Source organism: Candoia aspera, chromosome 5 (genome assembly GCF_035149785.1).
Source record: "Candoia aspera isolate rCanAsp1 chromosome 5, rCanAsp1.hap2, whole genome shotgun sequence".
NCBI classification, from domain to species: Eukaryota; Metazoa; Chordata; class Lepidosauria; order Squamata; family Boidae; genus Candoia; species Candoia aspera.
In genome coordinates, this window is record NC_086157.1 from 93,602,108 (window position 1) to 93,626,368 (window position 24,261).

The 24,261-nt window shown below is 43.3% G+C and overlaps 1 protein-coding gene across 2 annotated transcripts in view; it reads right to left on the minus strand.

The window, feature by feature from the left end:
- The window catches only part of MTUS2 (microtubule associated scaffold protein 2), a 214,884-nt gene that overhangs the window by 148,334 nt on the left and 42,289 nt on the right, over positions 1-24,261 (minus strand). The window contains exon 4 of one of the 2 annotated variants that reach the window (XM_063304451.1): positions 13,744-13,773. The exons of the other annotated variant lie outside the window; for it this stretch is intronic. Within the exon in view, the coding sequence (XP_063160521.1) occupies positions 13,744-13,773 (30 nt within the window). The remainder of the gene's footprint in view (positions 1-13,743; positions 13,774-24,261) is intronic. 2 annotated transcript variants of the gene reach the window in all.

Genomic DNA, 24,261 nt, shown 5'->3' on the forward strand with positions numbered 1-24,261 from the left:
CTGATTTGGGAGGAAATAGGAGTTGCCAGATGGAGGGCAGACATATGAGGAGAAATCCCTCTGAATGTCACATTGTGCCTGCCCTATGTATCATTGTTTTTTTCCATAAGATTATCTATTTTATTTATTTATTTATCAAATTTGTCACCACCCATCTCCTCCCACTGGAGGGACTCTGGGTGGTTTACAACAAAATACTCAGCAAAACAATAAATATATAAAATGCATTATAAAATTACATATCGTTAATAATATAAATAAAAGTAAAGTTCAGATGGCTGTGATCTCATTCAGTCTTTGCGTGGAATGGGTACTTCAAGGCACTAGCCAACCTCAGGCATGACTCTTCTCCTCCCTGCTCCAGGCCAGGTGGCAGAGCCAGGTCTTCAAGTTCCTCCGAAAGGCCAGGAGCGATGGGGCTAGCCTCACCTCCAGGGGCAAGATGTTCCAGAGGGCGGGAGCTACTGCAGAGAAGGCCCACCTCCTGGACCACGCTAGATGGAATTCTCTTACTGACAGGGTCCTCAGCATGCCCTTTCTGTAGGATCGGGTGGGGCAGGTAGATGTAATGGGGAAGAGGTGGTCCCTCAGGTAGCCTGGTCCCATGTCATGTAGGGCTTTAAAGGTGATAACCAACACCTTGAATTGGACCTGGAAGCAAACTGGTACCCAGTGCAGCTCGCACTATTATAGTTACTCTTTCTTCATGGGGGTGGGGAAGCTTTTTGAACCTGAGTATATGTTCATGGGGGTTGCAGTGAAGAATGATTTACTTGCCCCCATGTGCCCTCTTGTATTTACCCCCATAGTATCCACTTAGTTGATGACATCAATAATGGGAGTGCCCCAGGGTCAGAGCTCTACCCACAGCTCAGCAATAAATGTCTCTAGAACTAAACAGCACGCAGGAGCCAGAAGCAGGAGAGTCATGGCTTGGATAAAGGAGTTCTTTTATTACAGATACAAGAAACCCCGATGATGAATAATATAGCTATCTCATAATCATCCAGTCAAACTTTCTATTTATAACAGCTCCTGGGTTTGAATCTTACATTTCTGACTGCTGCCCTTCTATTGGAATGGACTTCTTGTCACTCATCTCTTGGACTTCAACGTGGAGGGAGCCTGCACCATGTTTTGACAATGGTCTTGCCTGATCTCAGGCACTTTGCTTCTGTCCTCGCCAACTTCAGCCTTCACAGAGCAGGACTATAATGGATGGTCTATAAGAACCTTTCTCAACCTTTTGAACCAGAAGGAACCCTTGAAATATTTTTCAGGCCTTGGGGAACCCCTGCACATTCAGGCTCAAATATAGGCTAGAAGTTACAAAATTATTACATTCATTTCATGGGTAGGCCTGTATTACAGGCATCAACGGTGTTCTTAAACTAAAAATAAAGAATGAAACTTACCTCTTTAATGCGAAGTTGCCCGAATTTGAAATAATTTTTTAAATAAATTGTGATCTCCCAAGGAACCCCTAGTGACCTCTCATGGAACCCTAAGGTTCCACAGAAACCTGGTCGAGAAACCTTGGTCTAGAACATCTATGTGAGAAAAGCAAATAGCAGACAACTGCCTAGTGTGGACTTAGCAAGACAGCTGGAACAAACAGAAGCACTGGTGGATCCTACCAGATGCTTGAGTCTGAAATTTTTCCAAGGATGCATGCTAGGCATTTATGAGCTTCAGCTTGAAGATAAATGGAAAACAAGAACATTTTTCAACAATGAAACTGATAGATTTTAAAAATAACTGCCTGTATTTATTTCCCAGAACATTTTTACCTTATAGTATCAAAATCTAAATACTGTCTAAGCTTCTTACTCACTGTAGAAAATATTTAAAATCTCTTTCTTCCTCACAGAAAACTATGACTCACAGTAATCAACAGTGTACAAGTCTGATGCTGTTCCATTTTTTGAGAGCTCAACTTTTTTTTAACACCGTTGTTTAAAATGTGTGAATGATTTCTCCAGGGTAACTTGGTAAAGAGAAATGTGCAAAGCAAAATGAGTCCCCTTTCTCTTTGTTGTCAGGAAATTGGTTTCCCCTGACTTCCAGAAGTGAAGAGAATAAATGTACATATCCAAACACCCATCCTAAAGAGCTGCCATGCTATGCAAATTAAATGATACATGACTATTGTTATGGGATTCACAGAATGTATTCAACATCTGGAATCAGTGAGGCACAATTCCCAAAAATTCAAAAGGCTGTGCTGATTTAAGAAAACAAGAGAGGCAGGATTAAGATGGATGCTTGCTGTTCAGGTGACATTAATATAAATGCAGATAAAATTGCGTGGCAGAGTTCACTAGAACGTGTCAAGCTGCTGCCTGAAGAAAAGCAGTAAAAAAAAAGACATGCAACAACAAAGAAGTGAATCTATTTTGATGAGCCATGAATAAAGAAACTAAAACCAAAACCCAGAACAATGAAAATGTTGACATGGGTTTAGTGAGATTAAATACAAGTCTTCCAAGAGGTTTTTTTTTATATAGCAGAGTAGCGCCCAGTGTTCGTTTTGGTGTTTCATTATTAAAAATGCTTGATACATTTTGCAAAAATAATCTATATGCAGTAATCAGAAGGAATCTGGTAGCACATTTTCTGACCAACAGATTTTATTCAAAGGCATAAGCACAATTTTGTTAAAAGGCATAAAGGTTGCTGCAAGACTCCTTTTGATTTCTGGTTACCATAGACTCACAGCTCTCCCTCTATTATATACAGTAAGAATTGCTTCCGGAGTTGAAGAAAGTACTCCATTAACTATCTTTTTAAAGTCACAGTGTTTCTAAAATAGGTATAAAAATATTTGGTAGATTTTTACTGCACTGAGAAAATACTGCTTTGTTCATACAACAATTTTCAGCTGGGTTAAGGTAGGATCAGTGTCCCATGGAAACATGTGCCTCACAGCACAAGAGAGTTTTTAACTCCAAATAATCTCCCACAGTTAGCCACATTGTTCAAATATGAAAGCATCGCACTGAATGAGAAATGGCAGGATGGAAAGAAGAGAAATGGAAATATGAACCTGAAAGTCACTGCTCTCAACCTCTTAAGGCCAAGCCATAGTACAAAGACAGCCAATGAGAAAGTATATGCAGGAATAACTTACTGGTAATACCAAGTGTACCATTAGTACAGCCGATCTGTTGGACTACAAGTCCCATAATTCCCAGTGTAGCCCTTGCCCCACATGTGGAAAGGGCACATGATTGGGCAGGGTTGCCCCAGCTCTATCAGGAGCAGAGCAACTCTACAGAGTAGAAGGATACTGCCTTGTTCCCTGTAATATAAAAACTTCTTTTCCTCTCAACTGACTCTTTAAGGATGGGGCTAAAGAATATGGCAGCCTTTCTCAACCTTTTGACCCTGGAGGAACCCCTGAAATATTTCTCAGGCCTCGAGGAACCCCTGCACATTCGGGCTCAAATATAGGCCAGGAGTTACAATATTATTGTATCCGTTTCATGGGTAGGCCTGTATATATGAATTAACAGTGTTCTTAAACTAAAAATAAAGAATGAAACTTATGTCTTTAATGTCAAGTTGCCTGAATTTGAAATAATTTTTTAAATAAACCGTGATCTCCAAGGGAACCCCTAGTGACCTCTTGCAGAACCCTCGGGTGCCATGGAACCCTGGCTGAGAAACCTCGGAATATGGATTCTCAGGGGCTGTAGCAACACAGCTGTTCCAAAATCATTCAACGGGCCATAGTGAATGAACTTCCTTTCATGCAAGGGTTATTTCCTTTCTTCCCCTACATCCCAAGGAGATCCAGAGGAGTAGGGAAGGGGACTCTATTCACAATCGTGTCCCTTGTAAAATCAGACAATGCTTTAGTCTGCAATCCATATATAGGAAATAAGTCCCATTATGCTCAGTAATATGTCTGAGCAGATTCATACAGGATTTCAAGAGTGCAAAATGAATAATAAAGCCACTAAAAAAAGCTGCACTGAAGAACTTACAATATTGTGGAAATAAGCAAAGCTGCACTGGAAGGGGAAAAAAAAATACTAACAGATATTGATTCTAAACATTTTAGCATTTAGGGCCAGTTTATATGATACACATTAAAATGCAGGCATATGAAAATTTCAAGATTGGCCATCGACAGCCATTAACATCCTCATGGGCATTTCTAAATATCAGGACACAATAATATATAGATGAAAATGCTGATCTCAATGTTTAGAGTTACTGGAAAGCACACACGTCATAAGACTGAATTAGGAATTATCTTTGTTTTTCATTATGAAGTTCTAGCAGGTTGTTCCAGTCAGTTTCCAAAATAATTAGAAAGCTGTGATTCTATGCACGTTTTTATTCTGAGATAAGTATGTAAGAGGACTAAAGTAAGTGCATAGGAGTCTAGACTATGTGGCTACTACCACAGATAGTTCGACACTTCCATGGCTGAGACTTCAAATCTATTCAGCCAGAATAGGTAAAATTTCATGATTGCCCAATTAAGCAATTCTAGGCCATTTTTTTTCCTCTCTGCCCAACCTTCTCAGAGTCAGGTTATTTTGAGGAAACACTGGAGGAGAGAGCATTATGTACATCACTTTGAACTCCTGAATGAAAAGTGGGAAATAAATTTAACAATTGTTTTAAAAATGTAGAAAGAATGCTTGCTTTCAAATCAAACTGCTTGTGGTCATCTTCAGCCTCATAGTTAAAATAAGAGAGCCAGACTGGTGTGGTGGTTAGGGCACCAGGCTAGAAACTAGGAGACTGTAAGTTCTAGTCCCACCTTAACTCATAAGCATGAAAAGTAATAAGGTGCTGGGCTAGAAACCAGGAGCCTGTGAGTTCCAGTCCCACCTTCAGCATGAAAGCCGGCTGGGTGACCTTGGGCCAGTCAGTCTCTCTCAGCCCAACTCACCTCACAGGGTTGTTGTTGTGGGGAAAATAGGAGGAGGAAGGAGTATTACGTATGTTTGCCACCTTGAGTTATTTATAAAAATAATAAAGGCAGGATAGAAAATAAATAAATAAATAAAAATAAAATAAATAAAATGGTAATTGTTGGGTGAATGGAAGATAACTTCTCAATATATTTTTCTTTTCTTCTCCTAACTCCTACAACTGCCTCTCTTCTCCTTAAAGTTATCTCAAGAGGATCAATTGTAAGCTTTGCTGGATCGGGCTATAGGCCTATTTAGTCCAGCATTCTGACTCACACAGTAGTCAGCCAGATGCACCCAAGAAGCTCAGAAGTGGGACAGAAAGGCGAGAGCTGTGTTTTAAGAGGCTGCAGTTGGAGAAAGGATTGCTTGGAATTGCGTGGAGAAAACTTGAATCACTTGCAGCTTTGGTGGTTCTCCACCTGTCCCAGCAATCTCAGCCCTCTATCTTTGACAGATTCCCATGATTGTCTCAAGAGATTTTTCAGGGGAGAAGGATTTGTAGGGAGGAAAAGTGATAAGATTCATTACTGCCTCCACCCATTCAACTTCACAAAACATAATGGGCTTTCCTTTTAGGGTTTTATATTCCGGGAAATAATAAAAGGATGATTTTCTGTCCCTGACAGTCAATTTCTACTTCCTTTTACGTATTGGTTTGTAAAACTAGAAAAGATAGTTGATACCACTGGGCATCTCTCTCTCTCCTTCGCTGATAGTTATAGCCTTCAAACACAAATAGGCATTCCCCATGGTCTCCTTCCCACCTCCTCACCCTTCCCTTACTCAAGCCAACCACATTTAGCTCTTTTTATCTTTCAGTATGCTAGAAATTAATATACTAGAAATCCTTCCAATTTCTTAATCAATTCTGAAGTTCTTCTTTGAATTATTTCCAAGTTGCTGGCATTTTACTAGTAATGAGACGCCTAGGGAGTGGAATAAGAGTGACAGTTCTATTATAGCGCTTTCTTTGAGCCAGTTAGAAAACAGATGCAAGGTGAGAAGTCCTTAGGCGGGATGCAGCATCAGTGTGACTGTCCTCAGAATACACAGGGAAAAATAACAACATTGATCAAAGCCATCTACTAAAGAATTCATAAGCTAGGAGGGAAACCATAATTGAGCCGAAATTCAGTTATGGCTACTGAAGAAGGACGCTGCTCAAGGTCGCAGTCTGTTACCAGCCAATCAGAAAAAAATACCCTTACAATTTAAATAATATTTCTAACTATGGTAATCAGATCAATTTGGGTTGAGGTGTGAAAGTTCTTTTTGTTGTAAATTGGTTGTGCTGCTTCATGGAAAGAAAAGGCAGGAAAATGCAACATTTCTTTTAGATGAACATTGCACTTTCCTTTTTAAGGTTTGACTAAAAAGCTTCCCTCCACTATTCCAATTTCCCCCCAATATTCTCTCTCCATATAGCTAATTTTCTGTTGATTTAACAGAAGAGAAGGATTTCACTAACATTTTCAAGGAAAAGGTTGCTATTTATCTCAACTTTATGGGATAGCTTGGAAGGTTTCCATTCCCCCTCCCCTTTTCTTTTAAACATATTTTAAAGCAAAAAGGTCTGCAGTTTGAAATTACATTGCTTCCGTAGCATTCAAAGAATTGTGAATGTTGGGGAACTCTGGAGAAATCTCATGCCACTCCTTGCAATGTATGTTTCCTGAAAAGTCATGAGAGAAATGCAGCGCTGTCCAATGTGGTATGACAAAGGGTCCCTCCTGGCCATTCCAGGAAGTACATTCCAATGCATAGTCTCAGAGAAAACCTTATCCCACATGGGGAAGGTTCAAATAAGAAAGTTTCAAAAGCAAGAAAAAACAAAATACATTTGGCCATTTCAGAAGAAAGCGACGTCTCCCTGCAAAATGTTGGCGATTTTTTTTTCTTCCACCCAAGAAGCAAACAGGGAGAAGAAACAGGAGTTTGGTAAGGGGGTTGACAGGGGAAGTCAAGGGGGAAGTCAAGTGACTTTTTTATTTTGCCCTTTTCTTTTTCTTCTTTTCCTTTCAGTACAGGAAGGAGAGGGGATGTACTGTGGTTCACAACCAGAACAAGGAACCTGGGAAGATTTGCAGGAATGTTTGTCTGGGGGAGTTGACAGGAAAGGCTCCAAGCAACATAGAGAGCAAGGGGAGTATCATGTGACCTGAAAAGTTTGTGCAATGTTTATGTTACTATCTGAAGAGGACTCAAACTGCACCTGCTTAAGATTCAAGCTTGTTTCCTTGTTGGAGGAGAAAGTGAAGGAAAAGGAGGAAGAGTCGCTACACTGAAATGCATCAGGGAAGATGAGGGGTTCTTGGACAGGGTAGCTGAAGCTCTTCAGTACGGTCAAAGAAGAGAGGAGAATACCAATAAAAAGGGGAAAAACACGTTGCCAGATACACGGAAGCACGTGACCCAAAGAAACAAGAAGATGAGGAAGCACTCAGTGCCAATGTGTAATGGAAATACGTAGAAGACCATTGTTATTTCAAGGAGTTAGTTGAGATATGTTGATTTTCTCCCTCACACAAAGAAGATTAGAGTTTATTTTGAGTTATGTTGGTGCTTAATTGGCTTGTTTTTGTTTCTGCTGAGCATGAGGAGAGGGGAGATAAAACCACAAGATTGCTTTTGTAAGAATAAGCCCACTCCTCCAACAGCCCTCCAAAAGTGTGGAGGGGGAAGAGATAATTCCCCCACCCACTGTTTTTTGTAAATCTGCAAGATTTCCCAGGGTCTTGTAGACAAGTGTTTTTGGCCTGAGAAATGGCAAGTCAAAGTTGGGTCTCATAGCCTGCAGCCATGTAACATGGTCACAAGGTTGGAGGGCCAGACTTTGATAAAAACTCCTGGAATTGGTTGGAATTTTGCGAGCTTCTGTGCAGACTCTTAAGCACTGGGGTGCTGCAGAACAAAAAAAGCCAGCCTTTTGGGGATCCCTGTTGCCTTGGTCAGGAGGCTCCTGGCAACATAAAAGGGAATAAAGTCATCATCTTGCTTTTGTATGTATGATTTCTTTCTGTATGCTACGCTTTTTTATATACTTTTGTTTAATCTGCCTAAAATGTATTTCTGTTTGAACTGTTTCTGTTTAACTCTGTTTGCTTAAGTTTATAATAAAGCTTAAAGTTTCTTTATCCACTGGTGTGCTCATTATCTCTGGATCTAAAAAGAACAAATTGCCTGAGCACCTGATCACTGCTTGGACACTTGGCAGAACACAGTGGAACTCGGAAACCAGTACCAGGCTCCAGTACCAGGATGGTCCAGTCCAGTAGCAGCACAATTAACAATCACTTGACCAAATCATTCCATAAAACATTGCAGAAGCCACTTGGGCTTCTCTGGATTGAAGAAAACCAAGAACCATCTTAAGAAAGAAGAGGCATTTCTTGGCAGGGAGTGATATTAAAGGGGAATCAGCTGGTGTAGCTGTGTGCAGACATGACATGATGTTGAGGAGTTGTGCTGTCTTCCAGGTGCTCATATACAGGATGTAACTGAGAGGTTACAAAGACTATTCAAACCCATCAACAATTATCCTTTCCTCTTGATCCATCTGGGGATGGATTACCTTAAAGGAATCTCTGGAGATAACAAGGCCTTGGGTGGGCGGGGAAGGTACTGGGAGCACAATTAGTCTTTTCATCAGTCCTTCCAGTTGAGGGTCATGGCCCAAGAACAGAAACAGGATCTTGATAGTTCACTACCTGCTACTCAAATGATGTATCTGAGAAACCTTTGGAGAGGAGATTCAAAAAGATTTAGACTGGCTTGAACAGTGGCTGAAATGAATAGGATAGAAATAAAGTTCTGCATCTGTCATGAGTAAGGATGGCGAGCAGGGGGCTCCCACCCAGACTGTCAAGCGCATGCGTAGCACTGAGGAACTGGGCAGCCATTCAAAGAGACACAGATCGGGACCGCCTTAACCTTTGGGGTTTATATGGCTGGTTTTTTCCCACGCTTCTTCAGTTTGTTAGGATTCCTGTTATGTACAAGCAATAAAACATTAGAGACCAGTTCCTTGTCTCAGCGTGTTTCCTGGCAGTTAGGACAGCATCTGTGTAGGACAAGGTAAGACATGATACAAGATATGGGCAGGGGGGATGAGGGAGATCTTGCTTGGCAGTAGACTTCTGAAAAGGATCTGGATGTCTTTGTCAACCACAATTTAAACATGAGTCAGCAGAGTGATGCAGCTGCTAAAAAGGCAAGGGTTATATTAGCGTGAATTAACAGAAGGATAGATTCCAGATCATAAGAAGTAATTGTTCTATTCTAGTCTGCCCTGGGCAGGCCCATTTGGAATACTGTGGCCCACAGTTCTAAAAGGACAGTGACAAATTGGAGGAAGTTTACAGGAGGGTTGCCAAGAAGGTGAAGAGGTATTAGTCTTATTCTTTCTTGCCACAAATGGCAGAAACAATGAGTTAAAACTACAAAAAAGTAAGTACAGGCCAAAATCAGGAGGAACTTCCTGATTATACAGCATCCCAGACAGTAAAAGAGGCTGTCACGTGATGGGATAAGTTCTCCTTCATTAGAGTCTTCAAAGAGAGTCTGGATGACCATTCATCAGAGAAGTTATAGAGGTTCCTGCACTGAGTAGGCAGTTAATCTTGATGACCTCTATGGTACTTTCCATGATTCTATGTTTTGGATTGGTTTCATCTTGCCCTCCTCAATGGAAGATCAAAACGTAAATGTCCAGCTAGCATTCATATTTGTGTAAGGAATGTCTATGCTGCAGTTCGGTAAAATATTTTAAAGCAGGGACCAGTAAGATGAAGGAAACAATATTAAAAATTAAATACTAGCTAAAATTTGAACTGCTTTCTTTAAATAACTAATAGTTGTTTCATAAACATATCCATTGTAAAAATGTCACATGAAACATCTGAGAATATTAATTGCTTTTGGTGCATGAAATCCTGCGGTTTAGTCTGTTTCCACAACAACATAATGTCAGAAGGGCCATTTAGGCCATCTAGTACAATCCCTTTTCCAGTGCATGAGTCACTGGCATCACCTACCCAACCCTGGCTGGCCAGAAATGCTAAGCAGAGTCAGAGCTGGTTAGTCCCTGGATAGGAAACAATCAGGAAATCCCAGGACTAAGATGGGAAGTCAAAGAAACATACCAGAAGAAGCCCATAACACATAGTTTCTGTACTGTTGCCAAGAAAACTACATGGATGGGTCCATGAAGTCACCAGGACCTGAGTTCAGCTCAGTTGTGACTTTAACAGATGACTGGTCAACATCTGCTTCAACATATCCAATCAGTTAATAATTGGTTTCATTGCTGAACCACTTTTAGCATTAAGAAGTTTTTCCTAATGTTCATTCAAAATCTGCCTTTCTCTAGTTTAACCCTTCATCCTATGTCCTGCTCTGGTTTTCCTGAAAACAATTCATAGCTGCTTTCTATGTAACAGCCTTGACAACTGAAGAATGCCATCACATTTTCCCTTCAATCTTCCTAGGAGTATCCAGTTCCCTTAATCTTTCTCCAGAGGACTTGATTTCCAGTCTCTTGGTCATCTTTGTTACCCTTCTTTGAACTTGTCCCAATTAGTCTGAAATCTTCTGTCATGCTAGAATTGGACACACACTTGAGTTGAAATCTGACTAGTGTAGAATAGTCCTAGCAGTGAAGATATGCTCTGTGAAGCTCAAATAAATCAGAAGGTATTATGCCTAGTGAGTTTGTCTGAACTGAAAGTTATTACCTGAAGAAACATGTGGTGACATTTTCATCTAAGATAAAACAGCAGAGAATTTTCAAAATTACCTTTCTGAAGAAGTAAAAGTAATTTGTGGAATCAAGAAGGGCTTGCTATGGAAAGCAGTTTTTGACTTTAATCATCTAATTTTCACTTCAAAATAGAGGATATCAAGAAACTTTCCATGGATTTGAATAATCAATAAGAGTAATGTGATTTTGACTTTTAGTCCTAACATTAGTGTAATTCCCTTTCATCTGCAAATAGGCTGATAGCAAAGGACATGTGAAATTCACATGCTGCTGAAGCTAATATAAGAATTCCCACTATTTTCATGAAACAGTGCTACTTAAGAATTAAAATCTATTTATAAATATTAGTATTTGTATTTTGATGTTCCCACCATTCAGATTCAAGCTCTCTCTCCTACTTATTTATTTATTTATTCAAATTTATTAGCCACCCAACTCCAGTGGACTCTGGGTGGCATACAAAACTGGAAAATCCATAAAAACATGGAACTTTGTTTTATAGTTGTATAGCATCAATCTGTTGTGGCTCCTTCGAAGGTCACTATACTCCACAAAGGCATTATGGAATCAGTGTAATGCCTCCAGAATATTATCGTGGTTAGTACCAGCAGAACCAGTATGGATTAATTATTCCTTTTTCCTATCATATTCTATCCATCTCATTCATTAAATTAACCTAGAACATTTCAATCCAAGGCTTGGCATGAATCCACATTAGGAAAGTTCTAATCATAAATCTCAAGTAAGGAAATGTAGAGTTGATTAGTTACCACTGTTACTCCTCTAACATCTCCACACTTAGCACAGTATTTCAATATGCTGTTTAATTTGCTTCAGTTACAATTTAGTGTGTCATCCTTACTGCTAGCTCAGCTTTACCTAGTAGAGTATAATCTCAAACCAAAATTTATAGCTCGAATGCAGTATTCTAGGCATCCATCATCTTATGAAGAAAGTTCATAAGAATCTCTAGAATGTGTGACTTCCCATAAATAAAACTGTAAATAAAGCAAAAGTAATTTTTCTCCTTTAATTTGAAAAGGAAAGCATTCATTTTAAACTACTAAGAGTTAGACAAGCATTATAATCAACAATAGTGAAGAAAGATAATTAAGAAAACTGAATAAATAACTTCATTTAATAAACTTATATGGAGAACCTAAACAGCAGAAAATTCACTATCTAGATATAGCACACACAGCAGAAATCAAGAAATGGGTTACAAAAGCATGTAATTTACTTGGATTTGCATAAAGCTATTGAGAAGTCACCCATAAGGGAGTATTAATAAAAACAGTGATTTGAAACTTTAATGGAAAAGATTCATGTGGATTAAAAACCAAGAGAAGACACACTGGGGGACTAATAGTATTTTGCTGTGATGAAAAGAAGCAAATGTGTGGATAATCTGAGTATTAGGGTTGGCCTATGATTTCCTCAATAAGATACAGGAGGAAAGAATGGGCTAAAATACACTGATGATATAGAAATAATTAAGGTAAGGCTGGTGAGTAGTATGAGCAATTGCAAAAGGATCTAATCAAACAGTGCATTATGAAAGCAATGATAAATGTTAATTTGAAGGTAAGCTGCAAGGCAAATACTTACTAGCAGAAATAGCTTCAGGTTCAGCTGCTCAGAGATTGATTATGCAACAGAAATTCAAGAAGGACTAACATCTGTTACTGCACAAAGTTCAGAAATAACCAAAAGGCTTTTTTAAAATCTTAAATTTTATTTCTTTGTTAAAGATTTGCATTGTTTGCTTTAATTATTATAATTGCATATTAATTGTGTCATGCTGCTTTTGCAGATATTGTATCTGACCGACTATTCTGTTTAACATGGAAAAAGGCAAAGTATAACACTGAAGTATGTTGCTTTCTAGCTTGGAAAAAAGTCAACAAGTGGTAGAGAATGGGAGATTTCAATTTCCATTGAAAGCAAAGGGCCAGGGAAAGTGAAACAGACCATTCCTCTCCCCACCAATGTCACGGTAATAATATGCCTGCTGTTCCTGCAACCATCAGGAATGTCTGCAGCAGAAAGGAGTTCATATAATGACTTTGGCTTCCTTTTAGGAAGCTCATCTGGAAATCTGTGAAGCTGTGACACAAACCTAATTGGACTGATGTTGGTGGGGAATGGGGTGGCTGCTTCTATTTCCACATAATGAATACTCAAATGAAGCTCAAACCCCATCACAGTCGAAGCGGCTTATATCTAAGGGCACCTCCACACAGCCAATGGCTTCATTCCTTTTCAGTAAAAATTCCAGGTTCTTATTAAGTGCGATGCCCTTACCGCTGCTCCTTAGGGCCAGAGACAATGAAGAAGGGGAAGGGTACGCCACCCAGCTACCGATGGGGAACAATCAACACTCCATCAAGCACTTTGCCTCCATCTTGTTTCCTTGCTACATTTGCTTTTATAGAAAGAGGGGAACCATGGCTGTCTGGGGAAGGAATAAACTTTTCTGTCTTATCACTCCTAGGGAATGGAGAGATGGTGGCAAAACACTAAGGCTCCAGGAAGGCAAGGGGACATCCCAAAAGTGGGAGGTGAGACAAGACAGGTGTTTCTGCCACCAGGAAACACCCACCCTGCAGCTCCAGAGAAAACACTGCAAACATTGAGCCCCAATGAATAGGCCCAGCTGACAAAGTCTTCTGGAAGCTATATGATGTGGGGCAGAATTATAGCCCATGTATGTAAAACAGGTATTGGTAAATATGAAAACCATCAGTTAAGTTGTATCATTTTAACTTAAAGTAATTTTGCATTCATTCATCCAAATCATTTTGTCTAGCTGTTCACTATTTAAGTATCAGCCAAGATATTATATAATATGTGCGCTCTCTCTCTATCTCTCTCACACACACACATATACATACATACATGTGGTTTAAAGCATAAGTTTTCCCAAGCTCAAGTAAGACTAGATTGTTAATGTATTTATAGGCAGAATTTTAATCAGAACATATTGGGTAAGAAAGATTAGAGTATTCTAAAACATTTACTAATTAATGAATATATATACATGCAACTTACATTTCATTGGTTGAATTTTTTCTCTGCTGTCTGCAGAAGGATGTTCAAACATTAATGAAAATAAAGGCACAACATAAAACAGAGTGTATATTAGCACCCCAAGTATCTCACGCATAAAAAATTCTTCAGAAATACTTGCCAGTATCATTATTTTAGTCTCTTAATGCTAGATCATAAGCATTGTACAATACTGCTATGCAGCAAGTCGTTGCACTTAACAATGTTTTCTTCCTAGTTAAACATGTAACTAGGAAGTAATCTTCCTAACAATGTCCTTATAAACATACAACATAAGAGGAAAGAAAATGTTGCTAAGCAAGCAAACTTGGTTGCCAGCTGGGGGGAAAAAAATCTACAAACAAAAGTTTAGGAAGAAAACAGCAAGAATGGCCAAAAAATTTCTTGCCAGACTTACAGAATTTGGTGAGAGAGATAAATTTGGTTTAAACTGCATTTTGCTACTATCCCTGTATTGATTTCTGTATACAGCATGCACATATCAACTGGATTTTACATCACTATAAGTCATAATTCTTTAGTTTGGGTTTAGCATATTGTATGAACCCTAGGGATCATGGCTCAATGCAATGTATGAAATACGGACATCTGGGGGAAGGTAAGGGAGATCATCACATTGCAAGGAAGCTCCATGTCATGTTGTTACATGCATGTCAGCGGAGGAGTCTGCATTGTAACTGCTCAGAGTTCCTCTGTGGGGGGAGATGGGCAGTAGTATAAATTTGAGAAATAAATAAATAAATAAATAAATTTGTTTTGTCATTTTGATAAAACTGTCAGATTCTGTGGACCTGTCTGGTACGAACCCAGTATTGTACTGTACTGGGCACATGTTGGACAACAAACAATGTCTATGTGCCAACCAAGAGCCAAGTAAAGTAAAAAAAACCCCTTCAAGCCAAGCTTGACTTCTGCTGACTGCATTGATGGAATTTTCTTGGCAGTGTTGTGAAGTGCCACTCTGTTCTTCCAGGATATTCTTCTACTCCTTCATCTATCCTAGGGCCCTGGAGTTCCCAGGCAGTTCCCCATCCAAGTACTAACCAGGGCCAACACTGAAATCAGCCGAAGTCAGTTGGATACTATCACCTCCTGAAGTAAATGAAGTGGTTGCAATTGTCATCTTTCAGGATATACAAGAATTTTGTAACACGTGAACCTCACAGTCTTCCACTTCTTGTAAAATGGGTAGAACTGGTTCAAGAGATTTTAATGCAGGGGAAACTTTAAGATGTGTGGACTTCATGCTGGCTGGGGGATTCTGGGAATTGAAGGGGAAATTCTGGGACTTAATTCTAAAAGTCCATACATCTTAAAGTTGCCAAGTTTGAAAAACACTGTCCTAGATTGACTGGAAGGTGAGAATCTCCTAGTGAAAGAACAGACAAGGCTTTGGACAGGCTGCACTGTTAGATCAAGGACTGATACTCCCCCATTTGGTTGAAAATATGCTCACGCATCTAAGTCAACCCTTTTCGCCTTGTTTGTAGATTTCAAGCAGATTTTTTACTCCATCAAAAATCTCTGGAAAAATCTCAAAGCATCTACAACTGACAGATGTTTACTCACATTATTTGTCCTTCATAAGGACACCAGTTTGAGAGTGAGATGCACTATAGCCAAGTAGCTCTCAAATGTAGTGCCAATAACAAAGGGGTTAAACAAGGGTACCTTTTGCCCCCCCCCTTATTTTTTAATTACTAGATTAATGTAAATGCCTTAAGCAAGGAAGAATTTCACCCCTTAAAACTGGGTTCATATCTCTCAGGTTGCTTTGAATAATCAGAGGAGTTCAACAACATCAATCCCCCCCCTCTTTTTTTCCTTTAGCGGAGCACAGTATGAACCAGCTGCTCTGAAACTTTTTAAGCCAAGATTTGGCACATCTCCTCTATGGAGTGTGCTTAAATCTAGGTGTCAGCTATGAAAAACTGGAGAGAGTTCATACTGGATTCCTGAAAATGTTATAAAATGTGTGCCTAACGCTGGTCTATGTTTGGAGGCAGGGTTTACATCAATTGAAGTAAGAGTATGGCTATTGTCATGAGCACCGTTGCGCTGATTGTGTCAGCGCAACGGCACACATAACAATACAAGGAAACAGGGCCGAGGGATTAAAAAGATATGCAACTAACTCACAAAGAAAGGCAACAGACACCGGCAACAAGGTAACGACTCAAGCCGGAAAAAGTCAATCAAGAAGATACATTGTTGCAAAGGGTGAAACTGACGCCTGAGCACGAGGCACGCCCGGAGCTGTCAAAGAAACACAGAAGATTATCGCCTGGCTTAAAGTCATCACCGGCCGGAGGAAGAAGATTAAGCAGACGCCCAGGGCATCAGCAGGGGCCCCGCGACCCCTCACCCACCGGCAACGGAACATTCGGGGCTCGGGGCTTACACAATCCCAGGAGGGGGGAGCGCTGACCGGCGCGGGCTATTTAAATCCCGTACCGGCGCGCTCCCTCCACTCTCAGCTTTTCACTAGGCACGCATACTCTGCTTAAATAAACCAGAACCTGATTTCGCCAGAATTAGTGTCTGTGTATTATTGGGCAGCAGGCAGAGCCTGACAGAAAGCTGAGAGTCACAAAACCCGACCTCGCCAAGCCCCACCGGACAGAAACGCTCTGCGGAAGGAACCAGACGGCGAGAAGCAGAATCGGGAACAGCAATGGAGCCGGCAACCCGCACCCGAGAGGGACGAGACGGACAGCCAGCGGCAGAGGCGACCCGATGACGGCCGGGGGCAACGTACCCCACAGGAGCCACGGACACCCTCCCCGCCCGCACCGCTCCCCAGGCCCAGATCCTGCAAGAGACGCACGTGACCCCGCAACGGCTGGAGACAACGCACTCCACAGGAGCCACGGGCACCCTCCCGGCACACACCACACCCCAGTTCCGGTCCTGGAGCTTCAGTCCAGCCGCAGGAATCACGGCAGAGGACGAGGTCGCGGATCAACCGCTCCGCGACCGGGCAGACGGGGTAGGATACCGGATGGAGTCACCCTACCCCAATTGAGAGCTCACCTACCCTGAGACGCCGAACGGCCCGTTCCCAACAGCAACGCGGCCATCTGACGGGGACACGCAGCCAGGCTCACAGCCATGGAAGCCCAACTACGGGACCTAGGAGCCATGCTACAGTCCCTAATAACCAACGGACCCTACAAGACAATGCCAACGCAGGTACCCACCCCAAACCAGACCCCGAGCAGGAGAGGGCAAGCCCGTATGCAAGTCGCAGAGGCGAGTACACCCACGCCGGCAGAGCCCATGCGCCAAAGCACATGGAGGGGTGACCCACAGCACACGAGGTTCCCAAGGGACTTTTCAGTTACCTTCGACGGGAACCCCACGAAGTTGTCCTTCTTTGTCACCAACGCCAGAGAATACATGGCCTGCCATGAACACTACTTTGATTCGGAAGCTGAAAAAATCTCGGCAGTAGCCATCAAATTGCAAGACAGGGCGGCGGACTGGTACGTCCAGCTATACGAGTCCAAGTCCCCAGCCCTATCAAACTTCCATACTTTCCTCGCTGACTTGAAACACTATTTCGAAGACCCATTAGCGAAGGAGAGGGCGAAGTGCGCACTGCAAGCACTGAGACAGGGCAAAAGAACTGTGGCCGATTACGCCCTGGGATTCAAAGCCCTCGCGGGCAAAATCACCGAGTGGTCAGAGGCCACCCTCACCGAAATGTTCAAAAGGGGACTCAACCAAGAAGTGCTTCAATGGGCACTTTACCGGGACGACCCAACCTCACTTCATGGATGGATTTGCCTCGCCGGCAAAGCAGAACACACACACCGCACGTTCCTGCTGTCAACCGGAGACGACAAATCCCTGCCCTACCCGAGAGGACAACCCACACAACCGGGACCAACCGGGCATGCGGACCATCAGCAGAGGTTTGCCCGCGGACCGTGCGCAAAGTGCGGAAAAATGGGGCACAGAGCGGCAGATTGCTACACAAACAGAGCACCGGACCGCGCACCCAGACCCGCACCGAAAACGATGCAGAAACAGGCACCCCCACCCCCCCCGGCAATTGACAGGAGCACTAGCTGTCCCAGACGAGGACGCGGACGCCTACCTCGCCAGGGACGACAGCGACGCCCTGGAGCAGCCGGCGGGAAATGCTCCCCTCCTGCTCTAAGCCGCGCCGTGGGGCAGGTGGTGCAGAAGGGGCGCAACAACCGTAGGCAGAGCGATGACAGCTCCATCCTAACAGGGAAAATCAGACTCACCTATGGCCCCAGAGCCACTGTGGCCGAGGCGTTAGTGGACTCTGGGTCTCCAGGAACCTGATTCATCCCAACATCGTCGCGAAGCTCAATCTGCCTTGCCTCCCCCTCCCCAAACCGCTGGCGTTCCACCAATTGGACGGCTCAATGGCGGGGGGCAAACCACCCATGCAACAAACCGAGACAGTCACCCTAACAATGGGCACCCACAAAGAACAAATAACCTTTGTGGTGATCCAAATAGGGAGACCCATCATAGTGCTGGGCATACCGTGGCTAGCAAGCAACAACCCGCGCATCAACTGGAGGAAACGTACCATCCAATTCAACGATGGCACATACCAAGCTCTAGCACCGGACAAGATACCTACTCCGACAGTGGGGAGGGCTGAGGCGGTCGCCCAAGACAACAACCCAAACCCAGAAGGACTACCAGACCAATATGCAGACTTTGCAGACGTCTTCGGAGAAGAGGAGGCAGACCAACTACCCCCCCCCACCGCAAGACGGACTGCATTGAACTACTCCCAGACGTCCCCTTACCCAAACCAAAGATCTACCCCATGACCCAGAAGGAGCTAGCAGCCCTCCGGGAGTTCCTTGACAAAAACCTGGCCAGAGGTTTCATAGAGCCAGCAAACTCGCCCGTCGGAGCGCCCGTCCTTTTCCGAGAGAAAAAGTACGGCACCTTACAGCTCTGTACCAACTATCAGGGTCTCAATGCCGCATCCCTCCCCAATAAACACCCCCTGCCCCTCGTAAAGGACATGCTCGCCCACCTGTCAACGGGGCGAGTGTTCTTCAAACTCGACCTCCGCGAGGCATACTATAGAATCCGAATCAAGGAGGGGAACGAGTGGAAAACAGCATTCAACTTTCCTCTGGGCTCCTTTCAATATAAGGTACTGCCATTTGGGTTAGCGGGGGCCCCAGGGGTGTTCATGCAACTCATTAACAAGGTGCTGCGTGAACACCTGTTTAAGGGGGTACTAGTGTACATCGACGATGTCCTCATCTACATGAGGACACAGGAGGAACATGAGCAGTTGGTCAGACAAGTCCTAAACAAATTAAGGAGGGCTAAGCTCTACGCCAAATTGTCCAAGTGCGAGTTCCACAAATAGCGCTTGGACTACCTAGGGTACCGAATCTCCGACAAAGGCGTAGAAATGGACCCCGCGAAAGTCCAGGCAGTTTTGAATTGGGAATGCCCACGCAACAGGCGCCAACTTCAAAGCTTCCTCGGCTTCGCGAACTTCTACAGGTCCTTCGCCAGGGGGTTCGTGGAGATAGCCCTCCCCCTCACAGATTTACTCAAAACCAAAGGGGTCAGAGAAATGTGCAGAGTCAAGAACCCGGGGGCCGTACTGAACTGGACTCCTGCTTGTCAAGCAGCGTTTGACAGACTGAAAGCGCTGTTCACAACAGAACCAACCCTCGCACACCCAGACCCAGAACAGCCATTCGTAATACAAGCCGACGCGTCTGACTTCCCCCTGGGTGCCATACTGCTTCAAAAGGACCCCGCAGGAATCCTTAAGCCATGCGCCTACCTGTCAAAAAAATTCTCGAAGACGGAGAGGCGCTGGCACATATGGGAGAAGGAGGCGTTTGCGGTTAAAATGGCACTGGAGACGTGGCGGCACCTGCTGGAAGGGACCACCCACCCATTTGAGGTCTGGACAGACCACCGCAACCTCGAGGCACTCCGGACGCCCAGACGCCTCAGCCCTAAACAGGTCAGATGGGCTCAGTTCTTCAGCCGGTTTAACTTCCAGTTGAAGTTCATACCAGGCAAGAAGAACTTCCTGGCTGACGCGCTCTCCCGACTGCCCCAAGACGAAGAGCCCACCCCCGATGTAGTAGGGATGGTACTGTCCGCCTCTCAGCTGGGGATGGCAGCGACCACCCGGAGCAGCACACGGAGACAGCCCACCCCCACGGCACAAACGACCGCAAGCCAACCCGGCCCCAGACGCAGCAGACCGCGACTACCAGGGGGGATACGGGCAGACCTCATTGCCGCTTTGAAATCCGACCCTTGGCTACTAGCCAACCCCAACAAGGTCACAATGGATCAAGACCTAGCATGGGGGGAAGGCAGACTATACGTCCCCGACTCACAGTGACAGGCGATCCTCAGCAGATCGCATGACAGCAAGCAGGCTGGACACTTCGGATTCCTAAAGACCCTGCACCTGACTCAGAGGCAGTTCTGGTGGCCCTCGCTGCGAAAGGACATTAAGGCATACGTAGCATCTTGCCCAGTGTGCACGATGGCCAAACGACCGACGGGAAAACCCCAGGGACTGCTGCAAGCTGTGGCAGAGCCCTCCCAGCCATGGGAGGAGATCTCCATGGATTTTATCATCGATTTACCACCCAGCCAAAAGAAAACAACCATTTGGGTGGTAAAAGACTACTTTTCTAAACAGGCGCATTTCATCCCCTGTGCATCAATCCCGTCCGCCCAGCATCTGGCAAAACTCTTCCTCGTACACGTGTACAGGTTACATGGATGTCCCATGCGCTTGGTGACTGACAGGGGCACACAATTCACTTCAAAGTTTTGGCGGGCTTTTTTAAAACTGATCGGGACCCGACAAGCGCTATCCACAGCCTGGCATCCCCAGACGGATGGCGCCACAGAGATCCTCAATGCCACGCTAGAACAATTCCTCCGCTTTTACATCAATTACCACCAGGACGACTGGGTGGACCTACTCCCGTTTGCAGAGGTTGCCTAGAAAAATGCCATTCACACGAGCATGGGGAAAACCCCATTCGAGGTGGTGTCGGGTCGTGAGTTCGTCCCCATCCCGGAGCTGCCGCAACCCCCGGCCCCCCCAATGGGCGCAGGTGACTGGGGACAGAAGATAGCAGACTCGTGGCCAGTAATCACAGAAGCGCTGAAAGAAGCGCAGACTGCCTACAAAGAACAGGCAGACAAGCACCGACGCCAACAACCGACATTCCAGGTAGGAGATATGGTCTATCTCTCTACCAAATTCATAAAATCACCCCAACCCTCTAAGAAACTGGGCCCCAAGTACATTGGGCCGTTCTGGGTAACACAAATAGTTAACCCGGTCACAGTACGCCTGGACCTGCCACACAATTTAAAGAGACTTCACCCGGTATTTCACTGTAGCCTCCTAAAGCTGGCAACTCCCTCCCGGTGGCATCCAAGCACGCCCCCCCCCCCAGTGATGACTGATGGCCAGCAACATTTAGAAGTGAAAGAAGTACTTGACTCACGCAGGCAGCAGGGCACCTTGCACTACCTAGTGAAGTGGAAACACTTCCCCCACCTGGAATGGGTGGCCGCCCATCACATCAAGGCACCGGACCTAATTCGCGCATTCCACACTGCTTACCCCGACAAACCCACAGGCTAACCATTCGGAAGGGGGGCCGTATGTCATGAGCACCGTTGCGCTGATTGTGTCAGCGCAACGGCACACATAACAATACAAGGAAACAGGGCCGAGGGATTAAAAAGATATGCAACTAACTCACAAAGAAAGGCAACAGACACCGGCAACAAGGTAACGACTCAAGCCGGAAAAAGTCAATCAAGAAGATACATTGTTGCAAAGGGTGAAACTGACAACGCCTGAGCACGAGGCACGCCCGGAGCTGTCAAAGAAACACAGAAGATTATCGCCTGGCTTAAAGTCATCACCAGCCGGAGGAAGAAGATTAAGCAGACGCCTGGGGCATCAGCAGGGGCCCCGCGACCCCTCACCCACCGGCAACGGAACATTCGAGGCTCAGGGCTTACACAATCCCAGGAGGGGGGAGCGCTGACCGGCGCGGGCTATTTAAATCCCGTACCGGCGCGCTCCCTCCACTCTCAGCTTTTCACTAGGCACGCATACTCTGCTTAAATAAACCAGAACCTGATTTCGCCAGAATTAGCGTCTGTGTATTATTGGGCAGCAGGCAGAGCCTGACAGCTATGTGCACTTAGATATTGGTTGAAATCTTCCTCTCAGCCCCGAGGTCTGTAAGATAATTCTTCTTTTGCTTGAAAATACCAAATAAATGACAAATTACATAAACTGTGGTTCTCCAGTCAGATGCTGATGGTCTTGAGAGAAGACCAGGTAATGCTAACTCTTAAACAAAGAATGCTGGATCCAGAGTTACTAACAGAAGATACCAAGATATCACCCAACCGGGGCACAGCAGATATAATTTTAAGCCAGCATTATATCTGGCCCAAATAACAAACTTTGGAGGTCCTTTATACTATTGAAGTTTAATATCTTACCATCAGTGATGCTGGAGGGTAAATATTGCAAAATCCCCATGCTGACAAGCTTTCTCCCTCCAGAGACAGGAGCACTGAATCATGGGATCATATCCTGCTGTACTGCAATTTTTACCGAGACACCAACAATAGGTTACTAACACTGCTTAGCCCATTTCCAGATTGGACAGAAGGTTTCTATGTGCTGCTTCTTTTGGAAGATAAGGATCCCAGGATAACACCTGCTATTGCAAAGTTTATATTTGTAGTCTGTAGAATTCACATTCACATGCTGTTGACAGTATAGTAGGCTATGCATGACCACAAGCCTTTTTATTATGCATGTTATTCTGTAATTTGTAAAATATATATTGTATATATTTTTTTTCTTTTTCCACAATAAAGTTTGACCGACTGACTCGGCCATAAGATGATGGGATGCTATCACGTAGCTTAAGCTCATTCAATGGATTCTCTCTTCTGCTTATTCCAAGCCTGAGATCATTAAACACATTGCTATATAATGATCAATATCAGTGAGCTATAGCTAACTAGTACATATATATGTTACAGAAGAAATCTAAACTCCCGCCTGTAAAGAAAGTTAATTTGCAATAAAACTTTGAAATGAGTCTTTCAATTAATTCAGTCTTTAAGAATGCCGGACCACTGGTGGAGCATGTTAATGAAATGCAATGCTTTCCCTCCAAGAGATTGTTGTCATTTTAAAGTACTGGAGAATGCATTATAGTCCAGGCATAACAAGTTGCTCACTGAATAAACAACAAGCTTGTTCAACGTTATTATTGTTAATAATGCTAAGCTTCCATTAGGCAGTGCAGTCTAGATCACATGTTCAATAGAAATTATATTGACAACAGGGATGAAATCTCTTGTAATGTAACATCTTTCACAGTCATTGTCTTGATTGTGCTCAGGGTTCACTGATTACAGAGATAATGATAAAAAAATAAGAAACAGTACAAATCTCAGTTGGAGGGGAGTCATAAGAAGAATAAAATATCTATCCAGATTTTACTAAGGAAGTTGCAGAAAAGAAAAGCAGCTTTCCCACAGCAGGAACTGTGATACCTCTGAAGGTATGGTAACATACACATTGTATATCTGGCAAGATGGAGTAATAATGTATTTGCTAAATACTGAGTATTTTTTTTTTAAACTGATGTAGGTAGGTAGATGATGGATGGATGGATGAATTCTCCTTTAAATATATAATTTATGTTGTTATTGGGTTTTTTATCGCTTGAACTGAAGCAACAAGTATCTGAATACAGAGAGATGATCTGATATCTTTGCCAAATTGTTAAGCAACAAACATGTAGCAAAGAATCCAAATCACTGAAACACTAAACGTTAATTTTCTACTTAATATAGCCATTGTGATCCATTTAAAGGTATCAAATATATACATATATATGTGTGTGTGTGTGTCATATAGATACATACATACATATGACACACATCCAAACCCACAGGGTAGGGGGAGAGACTAGCAATATACTTCCATGCTCTTACTTCTACAATCACACAGTATTTATACATAATGCCAACAAAAGCCTCCATTAGTCAACAAAAATAAAAATTAATCAAACATATACCCTTGACACTGGAGAATTTATCAGTACTGCAATTCTGTGAGCATTAGAGAAAAGAGAACAATTTCACATCAAAGACAAGCACAGAGGGCAAGCCATTTAAAGCAATCAGCTTTTCTTAATCTCCACTTCCATTGAAGAAATTGTCAGTAACTCAAAAATAAGAATCCAACTGGGTCAATAAAACGGGGTCATCCTCCTCTAGTAAGCTTCTCAAAATAAATGGTGAAGAGATGACTGCTATTTTGAAAATGAGATTCAATTTAGTTTAAGATTAAGATCATAATTTAAGAATGTCTCCTTTTGTACTATCTGAAAGCAAAATGTATCAGAAAAACACATTTTCTAAAATGCAGATCACAGGATAACAATAATG